Source organism: Apis laboriosa, unplaced genomic scaffold (genome assembly GCF_014066325.1).
Source record: "Apis laboriosa isolate Shangri-la unplaced genomic scaffold, ASM1406632v1 scaffold14_cov150, whole genome shotgun sequence".
NCBI classification, from domain to species: domain Eukaryota; kingdom Metazoa; phylum Arthropoda; class Insecta; order Hymenoptera; family Apidae; genus Apis; species Apis laboriosa.
Window position 1 is genome coordinate 787,999 of NW_025221798.1, and position 25,265 is coordinate 813,263.

Genomic DNA, 25,265 nt, shown 5'->3' on the forward strand with positions numbered 1-25,265 from the left:
TAAGTTGATACAATATAAAATTCGGGCAACGCCTGTCGAAACGATTGTCATCAATGACTGTAGTGTTTCGTATTATCTGTATCATCGGTTTGGAATGCAACTTTCCGTCAAAAGAGAAGGTCAGGTTAACTTTCAATCGTGTGGTTTAGAAATTTGCACGTCAGTTAGCTGGCTTTTAAAAAAACTTGGGTGGTATTTGTCAATATCTAATTTGTAAGTATTTAATATGAAATATGCATTATATACACATAATAATAGTAATATTTTTTAAAGAATGCATGAAATGTAACATAAAATTTTGCAATAATAATTTCTCTTCAATTATTATTGTAATAAATATATTTTCAAAATTTTATGCAATATTATTACATTTACTATCAATAAATAATTAAAAAATATATTATACAACTACATTTTTAAATGTTTTCTAAATATTATTTTTATAATAAACAAAAACCGTAATAATAATCTTTTAAATACTAGAAACTTCAGCTTTTGATTAAAATTTTTTTGTATAATTTTTAAATATTTATATTTGCTTTAATTATAATATTAATGTAATAATATTTATTTTAATAAAATATCTAATTATGAAAATAAATTTAGTAAGAAATGAAATTGAGAAGATATTTGAAAAAATTGGAGTAAAAATAATAATTTATAATTAATTTAATAATTCATTAATGAAATTGTTTAATTTATTATATTATCATTTATTATATCATTTTATTATATTTTTATAGTTGGTCCAAGATGTCAAATCCTGCAGAACGTTTAAACTATATTCAGGATAGCAGTAGTGATACAGAAACAGATAAAGAAACGGGTGGTAGAGGACGTCATCGTATTTATAAGAATAGAATGAGGTACTATGTAAAAGATATAAATAAATATAATATTCAGTATAAAAAAGAAAAATATATAGATATTTTAGATATTTTAGATATCTCTAGATATTTCTAGATATTTTAGATATTTTAATATTAGTTTAATTTTTTAGTTTATTAAAATAAATATTTTAGATTATTGATATTATAAAAGTTTCATTTGTAATCTATATTGCCTTTAAAATATCTATTTTAACAATTACATATTTAAAATCAAGCATGTATCGAAGAATGTTATGTAGAATGTCATGCATGTCAGATTTTTTTTAATTGAAAGTTATAAATTATTACTTTTCATGTTTTAATATTAGATTCAATCAAAAAAAATATATATTAAAACATTACTTATATAAATGTGTATTAAAACAATTATTTTGTTTTGTTTATATGTTTTGTTATGTTAATTTATTCTGTTTTATATTATTATATTATTATATTTTATATTATTATATTATTATATTATTATATTTTATATTATTATATTATTATATTATTATATTTTATATTATTATATTATTATATTATTATATTTTATATTATTATATTAATTGTTTATTTTTCAAAAAAATTTAATTTATATTATATAATTAAATATGTTTTTATAATTATGTCATCTAAAATTTTTAAAAATTTGCTTGATTTCGTTTATTTATTTTTTTATTTTTCTTTCTTATTAAAAAATTCTTTTCTTTATTAAAATAAATCTTGAAACAATAATAAATTAAATAAACAACTAGAAAACTATATTATTAATTAAATTACTTTTGCAATAAAAATTTTATGTATATATACACTTATCTATTTAAATTAATTCTTATCCTATATATTAGATTAATAGATAGTACACAATGCTTGTTGTCGAATGCAAATATTAGAAAGGTAATGTTGTTGTTTTGCATGTAGTTGTGGTGGCTCTTCAAAACCAAAATCTTGTTTGGTACAAAGAGATGGGAGCAATGAAAGACACTGTCATTCCTTCAATTCTGGGAGACAAAATACTAATATTAATCAACAAAACAGGTAATATTCACATATGAATGCAAGATTAAAACAAAATTTTATCTTAATTTTAAAATATACTTCATAATGATTTTAAGTTAATATTTGATAGTGTTAATTATTGTATATTTTTGAGGATTATATTTTTATTTCTTATATTATACAAGAATCCAGGAATCATAAACAGGTAGGTGTTAGTTATATATTTATTCGATACTTTGCATTGCTTTATATGTTTATTAGTCATAATTCCTTTGTTTTATGTAGGTATTAATATTAAGTGATCTTCAGTAGTCACTTAGAACCATATTTTTCTTCAGACTTTGCTCTGGAGTTGGTGTTGGAAAAAATCAACAAAATCAAAGTAGAGACAATTTACCATCATCAGGATCTGTTACTGGTATAAATAATCCACAAGCAAGTGATGAACGCATTACTCTTATTGTTGATAATACTAGGTAAATTTATTTAATATATTTTTAATTATTAATATAATTATATTAAATTAGAACATAAATTTTGATTTTAGATTTATTGTTGATCCTGCATTATTTACTGCACATCCAAATACAATGTTAGGTAGAATGTTTAGTTCTGGAGTTGAATATGCTCAACCAAATGAGCGTGGAGAATATGAAGTTGCAGATGGTATATCTGCTATGGTGTTTAGAGCTATTCTTGATTATTATAAAGGTGGTGTAATTCGATGTCCTCCGACAGTTGCTGTTCAAGAGTTACGAGAAGCTTGCGATTATCTACTAGTCCCATTTGACGCTAATACAGTAAAATGTCAAAATTTGAGTAAGTAATTAAATAAAAATTTATATATATATATATATAATGATATTTATTATTATTATAATATATGTGTATATATAGGATGGTATATTGTGCAATTCATGGTAATTTATATACATGATATTTTATATATAGAATATTTATATATTATATATTATAGGAAGTTCAGAAGTCTAGAAATTTCTAAATTATAGAGGTCAAGAGAAACATAAAAGTTATATATAAAAAAATGTTGATAAAAACTTATTAATAAAGTTATAAATTAATTAAATAAATTAATTATAAATAATTATTTTTTTATAATTAATTTAAATTATAATAATTTAAATAAAAATAGAAAAAGACAGCAGTATAACAAAAATAAAAATATCCCATATTTTACTTTATATATATATTTTATATATAATTTATATATTTTTATTTAATATAAACTTTAATTGTTTGTAACTTAATAAATAAACTTCAACTTAATTTAAACCATAATTTATTAATAAAAAGTATATCAACTTGCATATTAATTTGTGTGTTTATTTTGGCCTCTAAAATTAATCTCCCAAAAATAATGTGAATATGAATATATTATCCCAGTATATAGATATACTGTCTTAATATTCAAAAACATTTTTTTTAAATCTTTTAGTAATCATTTGTTATTAAAAAAAATTCATAAGCGATATATACAAATAATAAGATATAATGATTCATAGTTAGAATATTTCAAAACTTATTTAAAATATTAAAATAAATCTTGGTAACACAATTTATTGTAGGAGGATTATTACATGAATTATCTAATGAAGGTGCACGATGCCAATTTGAAGTATTTCTTGAAGATTTAATATTACCACTTATGGTAAACAGCGCACGTAGAGGTGATCGCGAATGTCACATTGTTGTTTTATTGGAAGATGATATTGTTGATTGGGATGAAGAATATCCTCCACAGATGGGAGAAGAATATTCACAAAGTAAGAATGTAAAAGATATTGATTTTTTACTTTTGTTTTTTTTATATTATCAAATATATTTCAGAATATTCGACTTTACTACAGTATATTGAATATATACAATAGAAAATCAATAATTTTATTGGATATATAGTTTTTAATGAAGTGCTTTATATTTTTCAGCTGTTAACAGTACTGCGATGTATCGATTTTTCAAATATATCGAAAATAGAGATGTAGCCAAACAGGTAATGAAGGAACGTGGTTTAAAAAAAATTCGTTTAGGCATTGAAGGTTATCCTACTTATAAAGAAAAAATCAAGAAGAGAGCAGGAGGACGCGCTGAAGTAATTTATAATTACGTACAAAGACCATTTATTCATATGTCTTGGGAGAAAGAAGAAGCGAAAAGTCGACATGTTGATTTTCAATGTGTAAAATCAAAATCTGTGACTAATCTTGCTGAAGCTACAGCTGATCCAGTATTAGATGCTGGTGGAAATCCAATAGCTATCGCTCTTTTGCAAGCAACAGAACCAGTGCCTCAACCAGAAGTCATATTACCAGTCGGTCAAGATGCTGACGTTGAAGGTGCCATAGGTTTACCAGCTGATCAAGATCTTGGATCGATACCGCCTGATGAATTGCCATGAATATTGATTGTAGATAGAAATTAGAATGAACAGGCATGAAATTCGATTACCAAGTATTTATGAACTGCTTTCTTCTTGCGTCAATTTTCAAATTTAGTCGGACTCGCTTATCTCACAATTTCATTTAATTAAAAAGTTAAAATTATTGATTTTCAAAATAAGATATTTCATCATTCATTCCATTTTTATAAAATAATCGATATTAAAAAAGTAAAAATTGTTTGAATATAATTATGTTTTAAATAGAAAAATTTTTTGTGAGTTAAGCAAGTCTGATTTTGACACAGTCAAAACAATGTATAGTGAAGTTATCGCATCTTGTGGATGTCCAACTAATTTAAAAATATCTGCTGTGACTTTTTTAATTTTGTATGTAACGTCACACGTTTCTCATAATTATATGTCAAATATGAAATAAGAATTCGTTTGGTATGTATTTGTGAAGGGTATTCCCTTTTTATACAATTAATAAAGTTGAATACTGTTTCCGAGATTGTTTTCTTGTTTTCACATGTTATTTCATCTTATAAATTTTATTTATATATTTTATAAATATTTTGAAATTACAAAATAAAAAATATATAGAAAATAAAGTTATGCCTAAATAAAGCATGAGGTAAATCATGCATTTCGACTTAATAATAAAAGTAAAAAATTATAGATATTAAAAAAATTTTTTTATTGCATATTTATCAAATAAATTCATATTTAACGTTTTTCTAAAATAGTTTATTTCTTTAAATAAATTTATTTTAAAGAAGAGTATTTAAAAGGTTCAAAAAGAACGAAAATAAAATAATAAAACAAATATATCGAAAGAAGAAAATTTCGATTGATATCAATCGATGATAAAATTTCATATAAAAGGAATGATAAATTCTATCACGAAAGATCGGAAACATCGGGAAAAATCGGAAAAAAGAGAATGAGAAATGCCGAAGACGTAGATCAAGAGAACGCAGGCGCGTATGCGATCAATAAATAGGCTAACTCAGTTGGAGAACAGGAGATCAGTAGCGTACGAACACGCAAGCAGTGAGGGTGGTAGCGTGTGTAATATTGTGTCGGGTGAGGCGTACGAAAACAACAGAGCACCCCTCCCCGGCGGACGGTGTAAAACGGGCTGCCAGCGGTGAGGCTGCAGAGCAGGCCGCTCGTCCAGCATGCAACCACCACCAAGAAAAGTAAGCCGATGAAGTTGACATCTTTCTGTCTGTATCTTTGCTGTCCAATTTTTTCAAATAATTTCTTCCTTTCTTTATCTTTATATCAAATTTTATTTTATGTAATTATGCTTTTAATACATATTCTTTCAAACTAAATAAATTAAAATCTTCTCTAAGTAAAAAACTTCTTTCATATTTTATATTTAAACGAATTAAAATGAATGAATATAAAACTGTACAAATAGAATTTCTATATGAACTTTAAAATATGATATGTATTGAAGAAGGCATAAAAGAAGTTTCTCTTCTTGATACGATCGAAATGTGCAAATTTGACCGTTTATCGATCTTTAGCGATATCTTATGGAAAAATTGACGTAAATGGTACTCGAACGTTACCACGATAGGGAAAATCGATGCGCACGGTCCTAGCCACGAATCTATATCAAAAGCTGACCTCAAAATGTATAGAATGGCCAAAGACCTGGGTTAATATCGTGTCAGATCGAAACAGATATGCGTCTCTATTGGTAATGACTTCTGCTTTTCTTTTGATTTTTTGTTTTTATTTCGTTTTAGAAATGTGGTTTATTTATGCAAATTTAAATCCTGTCCTTGAAATTTCTATTTATCTCCTTTATTATATAATAGGACTATATTCTCATAGAAATCGATCCTGAATTTTGAATGTAGAACGATTTTTAATGGCCATGTTTCTTGATCAGAAATTTTATATAAATTTCATTTGTTTTAAAATTTAAAATTTTTTAAATTGAGCAAGAAAAATAAAAGAGTTATTTAATAGATAGTAATAATCAGAATAAAAGTTCTTCTGGAAAATGTTTTTTTCTATATACAATTTTATACAAGATATCTAATTTTTGAAGCAAAGTATGCTGCAATAGTTATTCGATAAATCGATAAATAATTCTTTTACTGTATATATAATTAATAGTTTATATCCACTTTCAATTTTCCTACATTCTGAAACATAACCTGAAGAATATATTGTGTAATTTTATATTTTTCCATTAATTAATTAAATTTGAAGAAGATAAAGAAAATAGTCGGAAGTTTTCTCTTTTATTTAGTTAACTCTATTCTTTTAAAAAGAATTCTCCGATATATTTATTAAGATAGCGAGCCGGCTTTTCGCCTTACTTCATTACAATGAAGTTTCATAGTTAAAGATGGGGCAATTCCTGACCCACTTAGACTTGCCGAATGCCAATCAAGAATCCAAAATGGTTCGCAAAAGAAAATGCGTATTTTACTAAAATTGTTTGGAAAGCATACTTCCTTTCGGCGAAATTTAGTCTAGCTTCTTACGAGTATTCTTTTCTATTTGCTTTTCGCACGGAAAAAAGGAGGAGAATTTTTCTTCATGTCTTCCGGATAAGACATTTCATGTTTACCCTTCTTTATACTTGAAATTTTTTCTTTGACAAGAATATTCAAAGAGAAAAATTTTTTTAAAATTTTTTTTAAATAATAAAATTTATAATAAAATTTTTAATAATTTATTTATTTATTAGATTGAAGTAAAATAATTTTATCATAATGTATTTATTCAATTTGAAAAATATTTTTCTAAAAAATAAACTATTCTAATCTATAAATATTTTTGGCTATTTGGTCTATTTATTGCTTAAAATTCTTTATTGTAATATTATTTCACTTTCATTTAAGTACTCAAGTCTCATATAAGTTAAAAATCATCTTTTTATTCAATAGAAGAATTGAATCAAAAGGAATTATTATAATTGGATACAATTTTCTTCTTATCATTAAAATGTATTCAAAGTAATATCATAACATAAATGATTAAGTAGTGATAAATTTATTAAAAATTATATTTTATATATAATGCAAATGAATTGAAACAAAATGGATAGATCATTTTTTTTAAGTTATTTGATACTTCTAAATGATTAAAATAAAATAAAAATTTTTTTAAATTTGCATTCTATTAAAAAATGATGAAATAGATTTTCGATTTGCATAATAATCCCTAAAGTTATTATTATATATACTTTCATGTAAGGGAGAAGAGGAAGAATAATTATATATACATATATGTATATATATTTCTATATCATAAACAAATTCAAAACTTGATTTTCTATTTAATTTTCAATTAGAAAATCTAATAATCTAAGAAAATAAATAAAATTTCAATAAGCAGTATTTTTCACTTAATGTATTACAAAAAATTTTATTAATTTTTTTATTTTATTAATTTCATTATATTTCACATTTATAAATAATTTTGATAAATGTGATTTATAGACAAATTAATTAATACAATAATTAAAAATCATTGTTATATTTTATAAATATATTAATATTATAAATATTTTTTATATTTTATATAATATCTTTTATTATATTTCTTTTTAAATGAATTATAACATATCATTGTTATAATGTATTATCATTTCAAATAAATAAAAACTTTATTTTAAGAATTATTGTGATATGATAATGTGTATCACGATAATTTAACTATTTGCATATGTATATAATTTTAAGATGTGTTATTAACCTAAAAAAATTAATAAATATTGAACTAGAGACGAAATAGATGTCCCTGCATATTAAAAGAATATTCATCAAAGTTCACAAAGTCAATATGAGTTCTGATGCGTAAGAAAATATCGATATACTTATCTGCACTATAAAATTGAACTTGATTTCCAACGATGCTATGGCTAATCAAAGCGTAATCCTTACTCACTTTTTTATCCGACAATTAATACTTCAACGATACAGAAATCGATAATCGAACAAAGAAGAAATGATTTTTTAATTTATTTGTATTTGAAATAATACTTTTTATTTAGAATATATTACACGAGTAAAAAATAATAAAAGAATAAATAAAAATAATAAATAAAAATATTTTATTTTTTATTAAATATTTTTATTAAATTAATATTTATATTCATAAATATTATTATTCAGTAAATGCATTTCATATAATTTTGTATATTAATATCTATATCAATATTTTTATTTACATTTAAAAATATTATATAGCAGATTATAAAAAATAATTTGATCATTTTGAATATTTAATATGATTTTGATAATAATATTTTTTCTTGATATAGTATATTGTTTTTTATAAAAAAATTATTAAGTTATATAAAAAAGTTATTAAGTTATATAAAAAATGATTAATCTTTAATAAAAAATATAAATCTGAAAGATATTTTAATTCGAATTTTATAATACTTATTGTATGGAAAGCATGTGAGTATGGAACAGTCAGCGAATAAACGAGTATCTTTTTGCAGTTTCTTGTCTTTTATATGATAAGTTTTATAAAAAAATAAAATATCTTCTAAATTATTAATTTTTTGTTAAAAATATATTATTATTTTTTACTTTAATAAAAAAAATAATAATATATCGATTAATATATTAAAAATTATATAATTCCATTTAAGAAGTATAAAGCTGACTTTCATATAATATCTGTAAAAAAATTATTAATATGAAATTATAATTATATATAATATTATTATATAAATGAATGAGCTATATATTTTTCTTGAAATATATCTTTATATATATGATATTAATTTATTTATTAATTTTTTAAAAATTCCTGAAAAGAATATGTTTCGGTTTATTATAAAAATCTATTTTATTAATCAAATTATTGTATTAGGATATTATTTTTGTATATTTTACATATATTGTACATTTATGATAAGTATAAAATATAATTGTTTGCAAATAAGGAAACGAATTAATAATTTTGCAGGGAAATTACACAAAATTTCTTAAAAATGTACACGCAGAACAAGCGGCAAAGTTACAAGCGAAAAATCAACATGAATGCGACCTTCTAGAAGATATACGGTAAGTCTTATGTAAAAAGAGGATTAGATAAAAGCTTTAAATATTCTAAGTTTAAATCATTTTATATCACCGATATCTTAATTTCTTTATATTCTTATCTCTAATAAATATTTTTCTTATATTATTTGTATTACAAATATTTTAATAAAATAAATTTACATTTATTTTGCAATATATATTCTTTAGTTTTAGTGCAAGATTTTCTAATATATTTCTAGAGATGGAATATTCAAAACTTCTTAAAACTCGAAATTCTTTAAAACTCGAAAAATTTTCGAATTTTTGCGATTCAAGATTCTCGAAACTCAATTAAAAAATAAATCGTATAAATAGCTTATGAAATAATAACACAAATTTATTTCTGTTTTACTAATAATAATCAATTTTGCGTTTAAATTTTAAATTTATCTCAATCTCTTATCTGTTTTATTTTGGCATGATTTGATCAATTAATAGTTTATAAAAAAAATAAAAGTTAAAAATTCAATTTTTTGTAAGCCAATAATAAATCGAATTTGGAGAATATCAAAAATCAAAATTTCTTAATATTTTAATTTTTAAAAAACTAGTATTTTTTAGAAAAAGAAAAAAAAAGATAGATTTTTAGTCTCGAGAATCTCATAGTTTCGAAAATCTTGCAATTTCGAATATATATTTTACGATTTCAATCAAATTTCTATCTCTATTTATTCTTTTCTAAAATATTTCCTTTATTAAAAATTATTATTTAATTTTAAACAATTCTAATTTTTTAAAAAACCTTATATATTGAAATTTATTTAAACATTTGAAAATTGTAAATACTTTACGCTGCATTATGTTTCATAGTGCATATTTTTCAGCAACTTTACAATAAAGAAGTCTGCAATTGAAAAATCATATTCGGAGGTAATACCATATAACGAAAACTATATTTCAATACTTATACAATCATTAATGATTAAAAATTTTCATTTTAGGCACTTCTTAAAATATCTTCTGCATATTTGAATAAAAAAATACCAAATATTCCGGATCTGAAAGTCGATGGAGCAGAAGAAAAATGGTAAATTTTATTATTTTCTAATCAGTGAAAAAAAAAATAAGATATCAATTCAATATAAATCAATATAATTGTTAATTTTAGGAATATGTGGAATGTTTGGCGAACTGTCTTAGAAGAAAATGAGAAATTGGCTAGAGCGCGATTAGCAGCAGTAGAAGTTTTCCAACAACAAATTGCTGACGATGCAAAAAGTTTAAAGTTGCACAAACTACAAATTTCTAAGAAGGTATATTTTCCTTGAATAATATATTGTATATCAATCAAAAAAATCAAGAAAAAGTGAATAAGATTATTTTTCCACTTAGGCAATCGACCAATTAATGATAGTACAAAAAGAATTACAAATCTGTGTACAAGATGTAGACAAAACAAAGAAATTGTATTTCGATGAAGAACATAGCGCCCATGATGTACGCGACAAAGCGAAAGATATTGAAGAGAAGTATGTATTTATATACATTTATTTAATAGATATGTTCTAATTTTGTAACAGTTAAAATCTGATATTGACTAATTCTAGATTAAAGAAAAAGAAGGGATCTTTTTTCCAATCGATAACATCATTACAGAAAAATAGTGCAAAGGTGAAGAATTATTATGAAAAACATTATAGACTTAAATAATTTTTAATGATTTACAATTTGTACAATTATCATTTTCAGGTAAGCTCGAAACGCGATGCTTTAGAAGAAAAATCAACAGGAGCGCGAAATGATTATTTGCTTAGTCTTGCCGCTGCCAATGCACATCAAAATAGATATTTTGTAGTTGACCTACAAAATACTATGCAAGTAAGTGCCTTTTTTATTATATAATTTTTTTCTTATTATTTTTATTTATAAAAAAATAAAAATCTTTTTTTTTTAACAGTATTTAGAACAAGGTGTTTATGATAAAGTTGCAGAATATTTAACGCTAATGGGTCGTACAGAACTTTTAACCTGTCTAGCTACACAAAATAGTTTTGGTAAAATTCGTGACCAAGCACAACAAGTGAGTACAAAATACAAAATTTTAAAAAAACCATGGAATTTATATATCATTTGTATATATATCTATATATCATTTTACTAATATTCATTATATTTTTTAATAAAATGATCAAACAATCAATTTATCTATCTCATTCATTTTCTATTTTTTTACAGCTCACAAGAGAGTACAATATACAGTGCTGTTGCTTGTATTATCCTGTTTTAAAACAACATATACAATATGATTTTGAACCATGTGACAACGATCCAATAGAGAGGTTTATAAATATTATAATAAATATATAATAGATATAAATCGTATTGATAAATATATATCGTATAATATATATAATCGTATATATATAATATTTGAATTAATTTTTTTCAATTATATTTTATGTATAATTAAAAACAAATTGTTACAGGATAACAGCTGATCATTCTGCTGCAGCTACACTTGGAAAAGAAGCTCGTCGTTGGTCAACGAGAATAGCTCGTGAAATAAATAGCATCCGAGAAAATAATAGGAAATTACAAGTTCTACTACAATTAAAAGAATCTGGACAAAAGGTTAATAGACAATTGATCATCACACAAATCAATTGAATTATTTTTTTTTTCAATTTTCTTGAAAATAATTTATTAATAATTACATTTAACAATGATTACAGACTGATCCGAATGATCCACAAGGTCCAGATGTAGATACAAAAATCGATGAACTGAAACATATTATACGACGTGCAGAGGTAAGATATGGAATGAAATGTGATTCATATTAATTCTTTTCCTTATTTGTTTATTTGTTCATTAGACAGCAAAATTGAAGGCAGAAGCGAGAATAGAATGTCTTCGAAACGGTGGAGGTTTGTTACATATCGTTTTTTTGCTGAATATAATAGATTGAAATAAATTATATATTAATATTATTTTTTTCTATTTGTGACTTTTATAGTAAACGTTGATGAATGGTTACAAGAGGCAGAAACTTTAAGTGTTCAAGATATGCCACGTTCAGCTAGTTCTCTTTCTGTTAGAACTGATGCCTCGGGAACGGCGGTAAACCGTTCATTAAACTTTATTAAATTGTTTTTAAAATTATCAATATTTATTGATATATACATATATATATATATTAATATTAATATATTCATATATATAATAATATGTAATATATATATTATTAAATATTGTAAAAAAAATTATATTTATATTATGTTATATAGGAACATCCGTCCTCAGATTCATTCTATGATAGTGATGGAGATGGAGGAAGTGATTTGACAACTGTTGAACGACCAGGCAGTGCACGAAATGTTCCTCAACAAGAAGAAGAAACGACAGAGGAAAGGCAAAGACATGATAGTGAAGAAGTTGATGGTATGTAATATAGTATAAAAAAATCATAAATCATAGCAAAATATTCCAATTAGAATATATTATTTATATCATTGTTTATGCATGGTAGCTTTGCTTGAACAAGAGAAACAACGAATAGAACAACTTACAGTGGGTTGGGATGATCCGACGGCTGTAGATTGGGATAATGAAGAAAAAGAAGAACAGATTGAACTTCGCGAAACATCTGAAATTCCTTCCACACAACAAATATACAAATGTACTGCGCTTTATTCATATACGGTATGAATACTTATTGCAATGAAAATTAATATTTTACAAAAAAATTTTTATAATAAAAAAAAAATTTTATCATTAGAAAAATAATTATGTATTATATGAATAATATTTGTTATTACAGGCACAAAATCCTGATGAATTGTCAATTGTTGAAAGTGAGCAATTAGAAGTTGTTGGTGAAGGTGATGGTGATGGATGGCTCAGAGCACGAAATTATCGTGGTGAAGAAGGCTTTGTTCCTCAAAATTATCTTGATGTTGAAAGAGACACAACATCCGGTCTTACTTCTCAAGGACCAGGTTTGGTGCAACAAATATCCTTTTCCTCAGTAGATTATACTATCGATGATCATGATGCAGTAGATCCAGATGCCAATCTACAAATGACAACATCAGAAACTATTGTACAAAATCATATAGGAGGTAAATTTATTTCTTACATAATTCATATAATTTATGTAATTCTCATTCAAATAACTAATAATTTTAATTTAATTTTTTTTCAAATTTTAAATTAACCATATAATTTAATTACAATAATAATAATATTTGTATATATATTAAATTATTAGAATAATATATTTTAATATTATTGTATAATATAATATCATATTGAAAATTGTACTATTAATTTCTTTTTTTAGAAATAGAACAATATTGCATTGCTCTTTACGATTATGATGCTACATGTGACGAAGAACTCAGTTTTCTTGAAGGTGATATTTTAAAAGTCTTAAGAAAAGAACCGCACGATGTCGATGATGGATGGTGGGAAGGAGAATTACGTGGACAACGAGGATTATTCCCATCTTTAATCGTAGAACCTTGTGCTGCAGATGGTTCACCTTTAACTCCACAGGTTACATTTCAATTAATAAATAATTTTAATGTATTTTTTAAATTAATATTGCTTTGCTTGTTTGAATTCTATTTCTAATTCTCATATTTAATGCTCTTTATTTTTTTTTATCAGGAGAATATAACACCACCGAGCTCTGCACCACCAGTATTTACACCACCCGAAGTTCCAGAATTTTTATTAGAAAATGAAATAACACAAAATATGATGAAAGGTAACATTTGACTCTTAAAAATAGAATTATTATGAAAAAAATGTTATTATTATTATTTAATATATAGAATCACAAAATGGAAAATCTATTAATGCAAGCATCGAACATCGACAAGAAGGATTCATGATAAATCTTTCAAAGGACCAAAGAAGTCAATATGGCTCACAGTTTGAAGCAGATCAATCTGAAGGACCTGGTATAATAGGTAAGCTTCAAATTATTATTATTATCCTATTTATATTTAATTTGAATGTATGTATACCAAATTGCTGCTTAGTTGTAGAAGTATCGGATGAATTAGGAACGAAGGTAAATGGAATTTTTTAAATGAAAATTTAACGAAATTTATTTAAAAATTAATAATTTGACAATTTTAATTTTAAATTTAACCATTACATTTCTATTTTTAGGTAGATGATGAAAAAACAAAATATTTAAATACTGATGACCAATCGAAAGAAGATTTCGGACTTGGCGTTGCGCAAATTGTAATTACTGCAGCGACGCCAATGGAAGAAGTTGAACATCCTTTCCCAGGTTTAGAAGAAGCTATTGATGATACAGTGAAATCGACGGAAAGTTCTGATGGTGACTTACCTTCAAGCACAAATACTGATGTGAATGAAAGTGATTGCAAAGAGGCTACCGTGATAATAGATGAAAAAGAACAAGAAACTACAGAAACAACCGAAGATATTGAAGAAAAATCAACAGTTGATGATTTACCAACAGACTCTGCACCATTTCCAATTAGTAGCAGTTCTGGTAGTGAAGCAGATTCAACATCTGGGCCAAGTACAGCAGATAATTCTCAATCTATACCATCTCATGGTACTGTAATCGAGGTACAAGAAACAGAAGATATTGAAATTGTACCAGAAAAAATGGTAGTGGGAGGAAGGGCAAGTATTCCAGATGAATTACAACCTGACCAATTAGAAAAGCTACAAAATTTGAAAGAATCAAATGCCTAGGATTGACTAGACCTCGGAGATCCTGATTATCCTGCCTTATCAAATAAACTGGCTCTTCCGAAAAATCATCAAAATAAATTTCAGCATTTACTGGAATTTTGGAAATCTCCAGAGGTTATTGGAAAGAAAGACTAATGAATAATGGAACAACTAAATAATTTTTATGTTAATATTATGTACACAACTTTTTTGCTAGATGATATTCTAGTGAACTATTTAAAGAAAGATGTTGCGACTTTTGCAACTTATTTACAACACATTAATGTACAGTTATAAGGTAATAAAGAAAATTGTCAATACCTATAATAGATGAAAACTTTTCGTTGTTTGTGTACATTTTAAGAGAATTATAATGGTGTTGCATGTAAAAATGTTAATTGTTTTATTTCTCTTTTATATATTTTTTATACAATTTTCATTTAAAATATCCATATTTTTCCCCTTTATCCAATTCCATATTTATATAAAATTACAAAACAATTTTATTTAAGGTTGCATTCTAAGAGCACCATCTAATCTTATCACTTCTCCATTGAGGAGAGAATTTTCAACAATGTGTTGAGCTAATTGAGCATATTCATCAGGAGTACCCAATCTCTTTGGAAATGGTACTGATCTCATTAAGTAAAGACGCACTTTTTCTGGTAAATCTCCTAGCATAGGTGTATCAAATATTCCAGGTGCAATTGTAACAACACGAATACCAACATTAGCAAGATCGCGAGCTAATGGTAAAGTCATTCCAACAACTGCACCTTTACTGGCAGAATATGCTACTTGACCAATTTGTCCTTCAAATGCTGCAACACTTGCTGTATTAATTATTACTCCACGTAATCCATCTTTATCTGGTGTGTTGTTATACATAAGTGGTAGACATAATCTAATAACATTAAATGTTCCAGAAACATTTACATTAAGCACTTTGTTGAATTTATCTAAATCATGTGGTATATTTTTATTAAAATTATATATTTTGTGGGCAACAGCTATTCCTGCTGCATTTACTATGATATCCAATTTGTTGAACTTCTTATCTATTTCATTTACAACAACATTCATATCTTTTATTGATGTTATCTAGAAAAAAATACAAAATACTCATTAATATAAAAATACTATATTCATTAATATAAAGATATTTTCAGCAATATTTGAATATATAATATTAAATTATGTACAAAATTATGTACAATATTTAATCAAAAAAAATTATATTTTCAATTTCATTTTATAATAATTTTTAATTATATTAATTGTAATATACATGCAATAAATAATACCAGCAATACAAAATCACAATATTTAATTACTTATTATTATTTAATTATTTATTAATTATTATTAAAGTTTTTTTATTATTATTGATAATTTTAATATAATAATAATAATATAATATAATAGNTTTTTATAATTATTATTATTATTAGTAATAATTTAATACTACTTAATATTAATGCTAATATTATTATATTATATATTATTATGATTTATTATATATTATTATATATTAGTATGATTTGTGATTTTATTTTATATTTACATCTGCTGGTGTAAAAATAGCAGATTCTCCAAGTTCATTAGCAATTTCATTTCCTTTAGATATTGGTAAATCTGCAATAACTACTTTAGCACCTTCTTTTATAAATCTTTGTACAACACCAAGTCCTAATCCAGAAGCACCACCAGTTACAAGAGCAACTAGTCCCTAAAATATATATAAAATTAATTTCTTATTTAAATATTTTTTTTAAGTATATATTATATGATTATTATATTATGTGCATTAATCTATATAAAAAACTACTTCGAAAATAATTATTAAAATATTATAAAAATATATAATTATAAAAATATTTTCATTAAATTTTCATAAAGCAGTATCTAGAATATTTACTTTTTTACTTATAATATTTTTATATTTTTTCAAGACAATCTTCATTATAAAATTATATGAATAAATAAAAAAATTATGATATATTCAAGATGAGACTTAGATTAAAATAACTTAGATTACTTTGAACATTTCTGTTATCTTTAGAAATATCTAGATATTTAGAGAAATTTCAATAGTTTATTGAAAGTTATATAATACAAAGAACATAATATAGCAATTTTTTTAAAAGTGAAGATTTTCAAAGATTTCAAAATTTATCTTCATTTTTTAAATGGTGTATTATACTTTTTTATTCCTAGTAAAATACCGAATTAATAAAATATAAATTAATACAAACCAATAATAGATAACAAGTAAATAAATTAAAATAAAAATAATCAGTATCGAAATCAATGTTCGTTTGTATCGATGAATATTAGAATCATTGTATTCTAATCCATTTATTATTATTTTACGATTATTTATAGAATATCATTTTACTAAAAATAGAAAAAAATATATAATATGTCACTTAAAAAAATGAAGATATTTTAAGATATAATTTTGAAATTTTTAATATATAAAAAAATTATTAATATCATATTATAATTTCTATACTAGTATATTACGTCATCAATTTCATTATCATACAATTTTCATTACAAAAATCAGAACAAATATCTCTAAAAATAACAAATATAATTTTCGAGATGAAATTCCATATCATCTATATATATTTTTCTTTTAAATTTATACAAATATCAAACAAAGTTTTTAATTATTATTAATTGAATCTTATTTTCAGAGAAACATATTTTAAAAATAAGTATTATATTAATATAAAATAATAAATATTTAAAACAATCAAAACTTTATACATAATATGTGTGCAATAAAAAATAGAAAATTATATATATTTTATATAAATGAAAAAATTTTCATTCATAATAATAATATTAATATATTAAAAAAAAATTAGTACTTACTTTCATTATTTTAAAAAATTCTATTCTATTTTATAAAAAAAATATAAAAAATGTTTTATAAAATCGATAATAAAATAACTGAAATGAAATGAAAAACACTTTTAATATCAAGTATTTCGTCTTATAATTAATGGAATGGAACAGATCGAACAGCGAACAATAGAAGCAGAACTGTTGGTATGCGAGACAAAATGGCGACTATACCAACTCGCACCATAACATACACTTTTATCATTGTCGGCCATTTTATCCTACTGATAATTCTATGAAAAAATAATCAGAAATAATGCAAAAAGTTACTTTATCAATATGTAAATTAAATACTTAAAAATAATATAATATATAATACTTATAAAATTATCATTATTTTTTTTAAATTTTTATCATCAAAAAATTTGATAATATAAAGAATAAAATAATTTTTTTTTATATAAATATTCAATTTAGGATTAATATTTTTACAAAAATAATTGAATTATTTTATTATTGAATAATTGAAGTATTAGATAATTTAAATTACATAATTTTGTTTTTATCTATTAAAATAAATATTTATTTAAAAACAAATGTTAATGAAAATGAATTTATCATATAATAAAAAAATATTAATTTAAGTTAAGATCATATGAACATTAAACATTAGATATTATATTGTTTTACAAACTAATCAATAGTTAGTGATTTAAAAAAAAGATTATCATGATGTTATTTGCTGATTAGCTGAACATTGGAATTTGATTCGTTTTAAGAAGACGAAAACAAGAGGAGTTTTTCACTCGATTCGTTATCGCTAACTTTAAGTTTCGGCAATATTTAAAATCTCATTTATATTTTTCTTTTGAAATCTTTCTATCTTACTCAATTTTGATAGATCCTATTTTTTTCTTCACGCATCGAATTAATAGATACAATTCTTATCAATATTTTATGATTTAACTTATTTTTCAGTATAATTTAATTAATAAAAATATTAATAATAATAAAATTAATAATAATAGGATTAAATTAATTAATAATAATTAATAATTAATAATTTATTAATAATAATATATATAATAATATTAATAATAGGATTAATTAATAAAAATATTTATTATAATCAAAAAATTAAAGAGCAGAAAATAGTACTTTTTTTCTTTTTTTTCATTATGAAATTTGAAATTTACATTATATAATATAAATGTTTATAATATAATATATATAATAAATATAATATAAATGTATATAATAATAATATATGAATATTGTACATTAACGTGGTGAATAAAATTTTTTTTATTATTTTTTATTAGCATCTTTTATAAAAATATGTATATAATTAATTATAAAAAGAGAAATTATTATATAATATAACATTAATAACTAAAAATAATTTAGTTTTATTTTATTTTATTTTATTATCTTAAAAATATTTTATTTTATTTATCTTTAAAATTAAATATTTTTTTTGCTATTTAATAAAAATTTTTGTAAAAATAATGAATATTTAATATCATATCATTGAAAAATTGAAAACTATTTTAAAAAGAACTAACCTTAATAAAAAATCGTAAATAATATAAAAAAATTTGAATTTCAAATAATAATTAATAGTTTATATAACATGTTATTTTATTATAAGTATGAATGAATAATAATCACTATCATTAACATTTATAATTATGATAAATATTTAATGTATATATAATAATATATAAATATAACATATATAACATATATATTCATAATGAAAGTTATTACACATTATAATACATTATTGTGTTCTAATTTATGTTATAAATATTATTGCAATAAATTTTCTACTCAGTTATCAGGTATTTATGGATACATATGTATTTTATATAATATCATAATTAAAAATTTATTTTCAAAAAATTTTTTTCTAGATTTTCCAAAAACCTTTAATCGTAAAAGAATAGAACATGAATGGTATTACATTTGGGAGAAAAATAATTATTTTACTCTTAGAAATAATAAGAAAGTAGCATTGAAAATGCTTCTACCTCCTCCAAATATAACAGGAACATTGCATTTGGGACATGCATTAACTGTTACAATTCAAGATATATTAGCAAGATGGTATTTTTTTAAAATATGATTATTCTTTACATATTGAAATAAATAACATTTTAACATAAATTACATTTATATTTTATATATAATTATACTTAGGTATAGGATGAAAGGATATTCTGTAATGTGGATACCAGGTTTTGATCATGCTGGAATTGGTACACAAATGATGGTAGAAAAATATCTTTTTAAAACCAAAGGTATTAATAAATCAGATATAGGAAAAAGTAAATTTCTTTCATATATTTGGCAATGGAAAAATGAAAAGGAAAATATTATAAAATCTCAATTAAAAGCTTTAGGTGCTAGTTTGGATTGGTCTAGAGAATATTTTACAATGAGTAAGGTATAAAATATGATTTCTTCTATAAAAAATATTTGAAGTTTTGAACAAGCAGAATATTTTTTGTATTTGAAATTTTAGAAACATAATAATGCTGTGATAGAAGCGATTGTTACATTAAATGATCGAAATTTATTATATAGGAAAAAAGATTTGATTAATTGGTCTCCTACTTTACGTAGTACAATATCAGATATTGAAGTAGAGCATTTATATGTTACTAAAAAAACACAGCTTCAAATTCCAGGATATGAAAAAATGATTACATTTGGTGAAATAGTACATATAGCTTATCCTGTGAAAGATTCAGGTAAAATTTATTTTCTCTTTTTTTCAAACTATATATATGATTAATTTTTATAGGAAAATTTGTTTTCTTAAAATATGAATATAATTCTTTTTTCTTAGAACATGAGATAGTAGTGGCAACTACTAGACCAGAAACTCTTTTTGGAGATGTAGCAATTGCTGTTCATCCAGATGATGAAAGATATGCAAAGTATATTGGTCAACAAGTCTGGCATACTTTAAGACAAACATATATACCTATTATTTCTGATTATTTAGTTGATAAACAATTTGGAACAGGTAAACATATTTTATTATTTTAAATAATATTTTATGATAAGCACATTATAATTAAAGAGAATTTTTTAGGTGCAATAAAAGTAACACCTGCACATGATCCTTTAGATTATATGATTGCAATGAATCATCAATTAGAAATTATTGAAGTTATTGATGAATATGGAAATATAACAAAAGCAGGCAAACAATTTGAAGTATACTTATATTTTAACTAAATATTTATATTTTTATGATATTATATTATGTTATATTTTTGTTTGATATTATAAATTTTTCTACTTCAGTAATATTTCATTTGTTAAAAATAAATAAAAAAATTTCAGGGTTTGCCGAGATTTATTGTTCGAGAAAAAGTTTTAAATGAATTATCAAATAAAGGTATTTTAAAAAGTATTAGTGACCATAAGATGTGTATACCATTGTGTTCGAGAACTCACGATGTTGTAGAATATCTACTCAAAGAACAATGGTTTATTAAATGTAAAGATATGGCTCAAAAAGCTGTAGAAGCAGTAAAACAAAGTCATTTAAAAATAATACCTAATACTCAAGAAATATTGTGGAATAATTATCTTAATGATATCAGGTAAAAAAAAAAAAAAAATAAACAATATTTAAAAAAAGAAATAATGTAATTTATTTCTTAATAATAATATTTTTTTAGAGATTGGTGTATTTCAAGACAAATATGGTGGGGACATCCTATTCCCGCATATTATTTTACAATAGAAGATAAAACTGAGTGGATAATTGCTCGCACTGAAGATGATGCAAAAATTATTGTACAAAATAAATATGGATCAGATATTAAATTATATAAAGATGAAGATGTATTAGATACATGGTTTTCTTCTGCAATACTTCCTTTTGCTATAATGGGATGGCCAGAAAAAGTATAAACACATATAAACATGAATAATATATAAAAAATTTATTTATTGTTATATTAAGATATCTTTTTAGACTGAAGATTTAAAAAAATATTATCCTTTAACATTAATGGAAACAGGACGAGATATTCTTTTTTTTTGGGTTGCAAGAATGGTAATGCTAGGATTGGAATTAACTAATTGTCTACCTTTTGATGTAAGATTTTTTATATTTTAAGATTATTTTATATTTAAATCATTTTTAATTTCTTTTTGTAATTAATTAAAATTCAGGAAGTTTTATTGCATGGTCTTTTATGTGATGCTTATGGAAAGAAAATGTCTAAAACACTTGGAAATATTATTTCTCCAGAAAATATCATCAATGGTATTAGTTTAAATGTAAGTAATAAGTAATAAGTAAAAATATACATGTTAATATACATGTAAATGTAAGTTTCACATGTTAAAATATACTTTATTTATATCAAATATTGCAAAATAAATAGGATCTTATTGCACAAACGAAAAAAAGTTACAATATAGGTATTCTTAATGAAAGTACATTGAAACGGATGTTAAATGCAAATAATAAACTATTTCCTAATGGTATATCAGAATGTGGTGTAGATGCATTGCGTATGACATTATCTAGTCACAATATTAAAAGTTAGTATAAATTAATCTATACATAATCTATAATATTTTTATTATTTGACATTTTAAATATTTATAAATATTTTTGTTTGATAGATCAACACATCAACTTTGATATTATGGAATGTCAAACAAATAAATATTTTTTAAATAAAATTTGGCAGGCAAGCAAATATATCATACTTATGACAAATGAAAAAATATATCAAAAACCTATAAATATAACAATTATTGATCAATGGATTTTAAGTAGATTATCTCTAATGATTAATACAATCAATAATGCATTTATAGAACGAGATTTCCATAAAGCTATTGCATCAATGAAGCAATTTTTATATTATGAATTTTGTGATTTTTATTTGGTAAGATTATGGTTACTAATTTAAACTATTTATTGAGAAAAGATTATTTTAAATATAAACTCTTTAAATATATATATAATAAATAAAATAAAATATATATATACATAATAATAATAATAATAAATAAAATATATATATATATACATATTCTATTTATTCATATTTTATTTTATTTATTCATTCATTATATATTATTTCATTTTTTTAAATATGAAATTGGGTTAATCAATTATTCTTTTATATGAACTTGTATGATTTGATTAACAAAAAATATATTATTTAAAAAATAAGTAAAAATAATTAATAGATTTTATGTTTGTATATATATATATATATATATATATATTATATATAGGAAGGAAGTAAATGGGGATTTAAAAGTGAAAATATAAATACACATATAAGTCACACATATGTCTTAAGAAAGTGTTTAGAAGTATTTTTACGTGCATCTGCACCTATAATACCATATCTGTGTGATGATTTGTATAAAAGACTGTCAAATATATTTCCGGAATTTTTATCAGTTCCATCATTAATGGAAGCACATTATCCAATACCAGAAGAGGTGAAATTATATATTAATTATAAAATATTTCAAAACCAAAATATAAATTTATATTTATATTTATTATAGTTTAATGAATGGAGAAATGTTCCTCTAGATGAAAAAATAAATGAAATCTTAAAAGTTATATTAGAAATTAGAAGTATCATGGGTAATATTAGTAAGAAATTAAATCCAGAAAGTAATTATTTATATATATAATATATACATACAATTTATATGAAAATTAATATATTAAATTTAAATATGATTTTTATTCACAGTTCACATTGTAATTAGTAAATCTGATGATTTTAATTTTTATAATAATGTCATCAATTTGATTAAAGGTGGATGCAAAATATTCAATATTTTTATATTTTTAGAAAAGAATTATATAAAACATAAAAATAGCGTTTGTCATTCTTATAATCCTACTTGTACAATATCTATTGTTATAGAGGTAACTTTATTATATTATTGTACAACTTTATTATATTATTATACATATTATCAAAAATTTTATTATATAATTTATGCCTATAAATATTTATATTTATCATTTATTTAATTTTTAGGATTTTTCTATTTTAAAAGAACTTGAAAAGAAAATTTTAGATAAAACAATTACACAAAATAATTAAACAATATAAATAAAATAAAACAAAACAAATTTAATTGAAATAAATTATATTGAAATGTATTTAAATTTGATACATCAGTTCTCTTAAAAAAATAGATGACTGAAACTGGATAATATATAAGGTATATATAAATCAAATTATAAAAATTATAAATAATATTATAAATATTATAAAAATACTTTAAAAATAATATATCTAACTTATTTTATTTTATAATATATATTTTTTATTATTATTCATAATTCTGCATAATTCTGCATATCTATAAAATTATTTTCATTATTATTATAATCTTCATTATCTATAAAATCAGTGAAATCATATTAAATTTAGGAAAAAAAATCATCTTATTCTTAATTTATTCTTCTTTTATTTAATTTTTGGCAATCTATTACTATTCAATTAATTTTAGAAATAATTGAATATATAAAATATCATTTTATAAGATTATTGTATAAATATATATTTATATATATATTTAAATTACAAAAATCATCAAATATACATTATTGGTCTATATCTTTAAATATATTATAATATAAATATACTTAGCAACAAATTCATAATTTGTGGACACAGAATAAATTTGTTTTTTTTTTCATTAATAATACATATTTATATTGATTTTATTGTAATTTTGAATATTTCAGCATTATCAATAGCTTTATTTAAATTCAATAGAAATAGTTTCTTGCATTTCTTCATCATTGCTGTTTTCATTTTCATTATCTTATTGATCTTCTTTCTTCAATGTGTGATTATATTCTTTCCATTTAATGTCAAATATAATATTAAGTAATAATATATTTATTCTTTGATATTACAACATTAAATTTTAAACTAATTAATATCTAATTAATAAGCTAATTAAATCTATTTATATATAATTAGTATTTTTAAGAAATTAATCTAAAATTAATAACTAATAAATCATACTAAGATATTCTATAGAATTTTTCTTCATCAATAAGTCAAATTTGGAAGAAAATAATTAATATACTAATATCATCATATAACAATTTGATTTTTTATTATTTTGCAGATATTCTATTTCTTTATTTTAAACTAATCTGATCATGTTCTATGATATAATATATAATGATTTAAAAATTATATATGATTTAAAAATTTAATAAAAGTATGTTTTATATAAAAAAAATTACTTCTTCAGGAATTATTAAAAACATGTTATTATATATCCTTTATCAATGTTACTTTTTCCTTATAATAATCATATACAAAAAGTTAATTGTCAGAAATTGAAATATATTTTTAAATTTTAAAAATAATAAAG

The 25,265-nt window shown here is 22.1% G+C and overlaps 4 protein-coding genes across 8 annotated transcripts; 3 read left to right on the top strand and 1 right to left on the bottom strand.

Annotated features, from left to right (window-relative positions):
• Positions 1-70: 70 nt before the first annotated feature.
• On the top strand, positions 71-4,772 carry LOC122710605 (BTB/POZ domain-containing protein 10). Of its 2 annotated transcripts, XM_043928553.1 has the most exons (7): positions 71-213; positions 744-866; positions 1,791-1,907; positions 2,207-2,344; positions 2,416-2,687; positions 3,455-3,652; positions 3,815-4,772. In XM_043928553.1, exons 1-7 carry the CDS (start codon positions 95-97, stop codon positions 4,282-4,284), a joined length of 1,437 nt encoding a protein of 478 aa, XP_043784488.1. In that variant the 5' UTR covers positions 71-94; the 3' UTR covers positions 4,285-4,772. The 2 variants fall into 2 exon arrangements, with proteins under 2 accessions (XP_043784488.1, XP_043784490.1); XM_043928555.1 differs by lacking the exon at positions 1,791-1,907.
• Positions 4,773-5,330: 558 nt separating this feature from the next.
• Positions 5,331-15,394, top strand: LOC122710549 (protein nervous wreck). Of its 4 annotated transcripts, XM_043928464.1 has the most exons (22): positions 5,331-5,468; positions 9,223-9,320; positions 10,163-10,208; positions 10,280-10,365; positions 10,447-10,591; positions 10,671-10,807; positions 10,886-10,949; positions 11,028-11,156; positions 11,236-11,358; positions 11,514-11,617; positions 11,765-11,909; positions 12,011-12,088; positions 12,154-12,205; positions 12,295-12,398; positions 12,566-12,719; positions 12,808-12,980; positions 13,099-13,399; positions 13,621-13,835; positions 13,950-14,049; positions 14,117-14,254; positions 14,327-14,358; positions 14,460-15,394. In XM_043928464.1, exons 1-22 carry the CDS (start codon positions 5,448-5,450, stop codon positions 15,021-15,023), a joined length of 3,009 nt encoding a protein of 1,002 aa, XP_043784399.1. In that variant the 5' UTR covers positions 5,331-5,447; the 3' UTR covers positions 15,024-15,394. The 4 variants fall into 4 exon arrangements, with proteins under 4 accessions (XP_043784399.1, XP_043784400.1, XP_043784398.1 ...); XM_043928465.1 differs by having other exon boundaries at positions 10,149-10,208; positions 14,117-14,358; XM_043928463.1 differs by having other exon boundaries at positions 14,117-14,358.
• Positions 13,045-18,090, bottom strand: LOC122710550 (3-hydroxyacyl-CoA dehydrogenase type-2-like). Its single transcript, XM_043928467.1, has 4 exons — positions 17,886-18,090; positions 16,567-16,731; positions 15,324-16,103; positions 13,045-13,353 (listed from the first exon to the last, which is right to left on the bottom strand). Exons 1-3 carry the CDS (start codon positions 17,889-17,891, stop codon positions 15,510-15,512), a joined length of 765 nt encoding a protein of 254 aa, XP_043784402.1. The 5' UTR covers positions 17,892-18,090; the 3' UTR covers positions 13,045-13,353; positions 15,324-15,509.
• A 1,521-nt stretch (positions 18,091-19,611) lies between these two features.
• On the top strand, positions 19,612-23,971 carry LOC122710606 (valine--tRNA ligase, mitochondrial). The gene is made up of 16 exons (XM_043928556.1): positions 19,612-19,699; positions 19,772-19,964; positions 20,058-20,304; positions 20,383-20,611; positions 20,710-20,889; positions 20,959-21,083; positions 21,213-21,475; positions 21,554-21,782; positions 21,853-21,975; positions 22,053-22,160; positions 22,268-22,427; positions 22,512-22,780; positions 23,136-23,348; positions 23,418-23,529; positions 23,612-23,790; positions 23,906-23,971. Exons 1-16 carry the CDS (start codon positions 19,612-19,614, stop codon positions 23,969-23,971), a joined length of 2,784 nt encoding a protein of 927 aa, XP_043784491.1.
• The last annotated feature ends 1,294 nt before the right edge of the window (positions 23,972-25,265 follow it).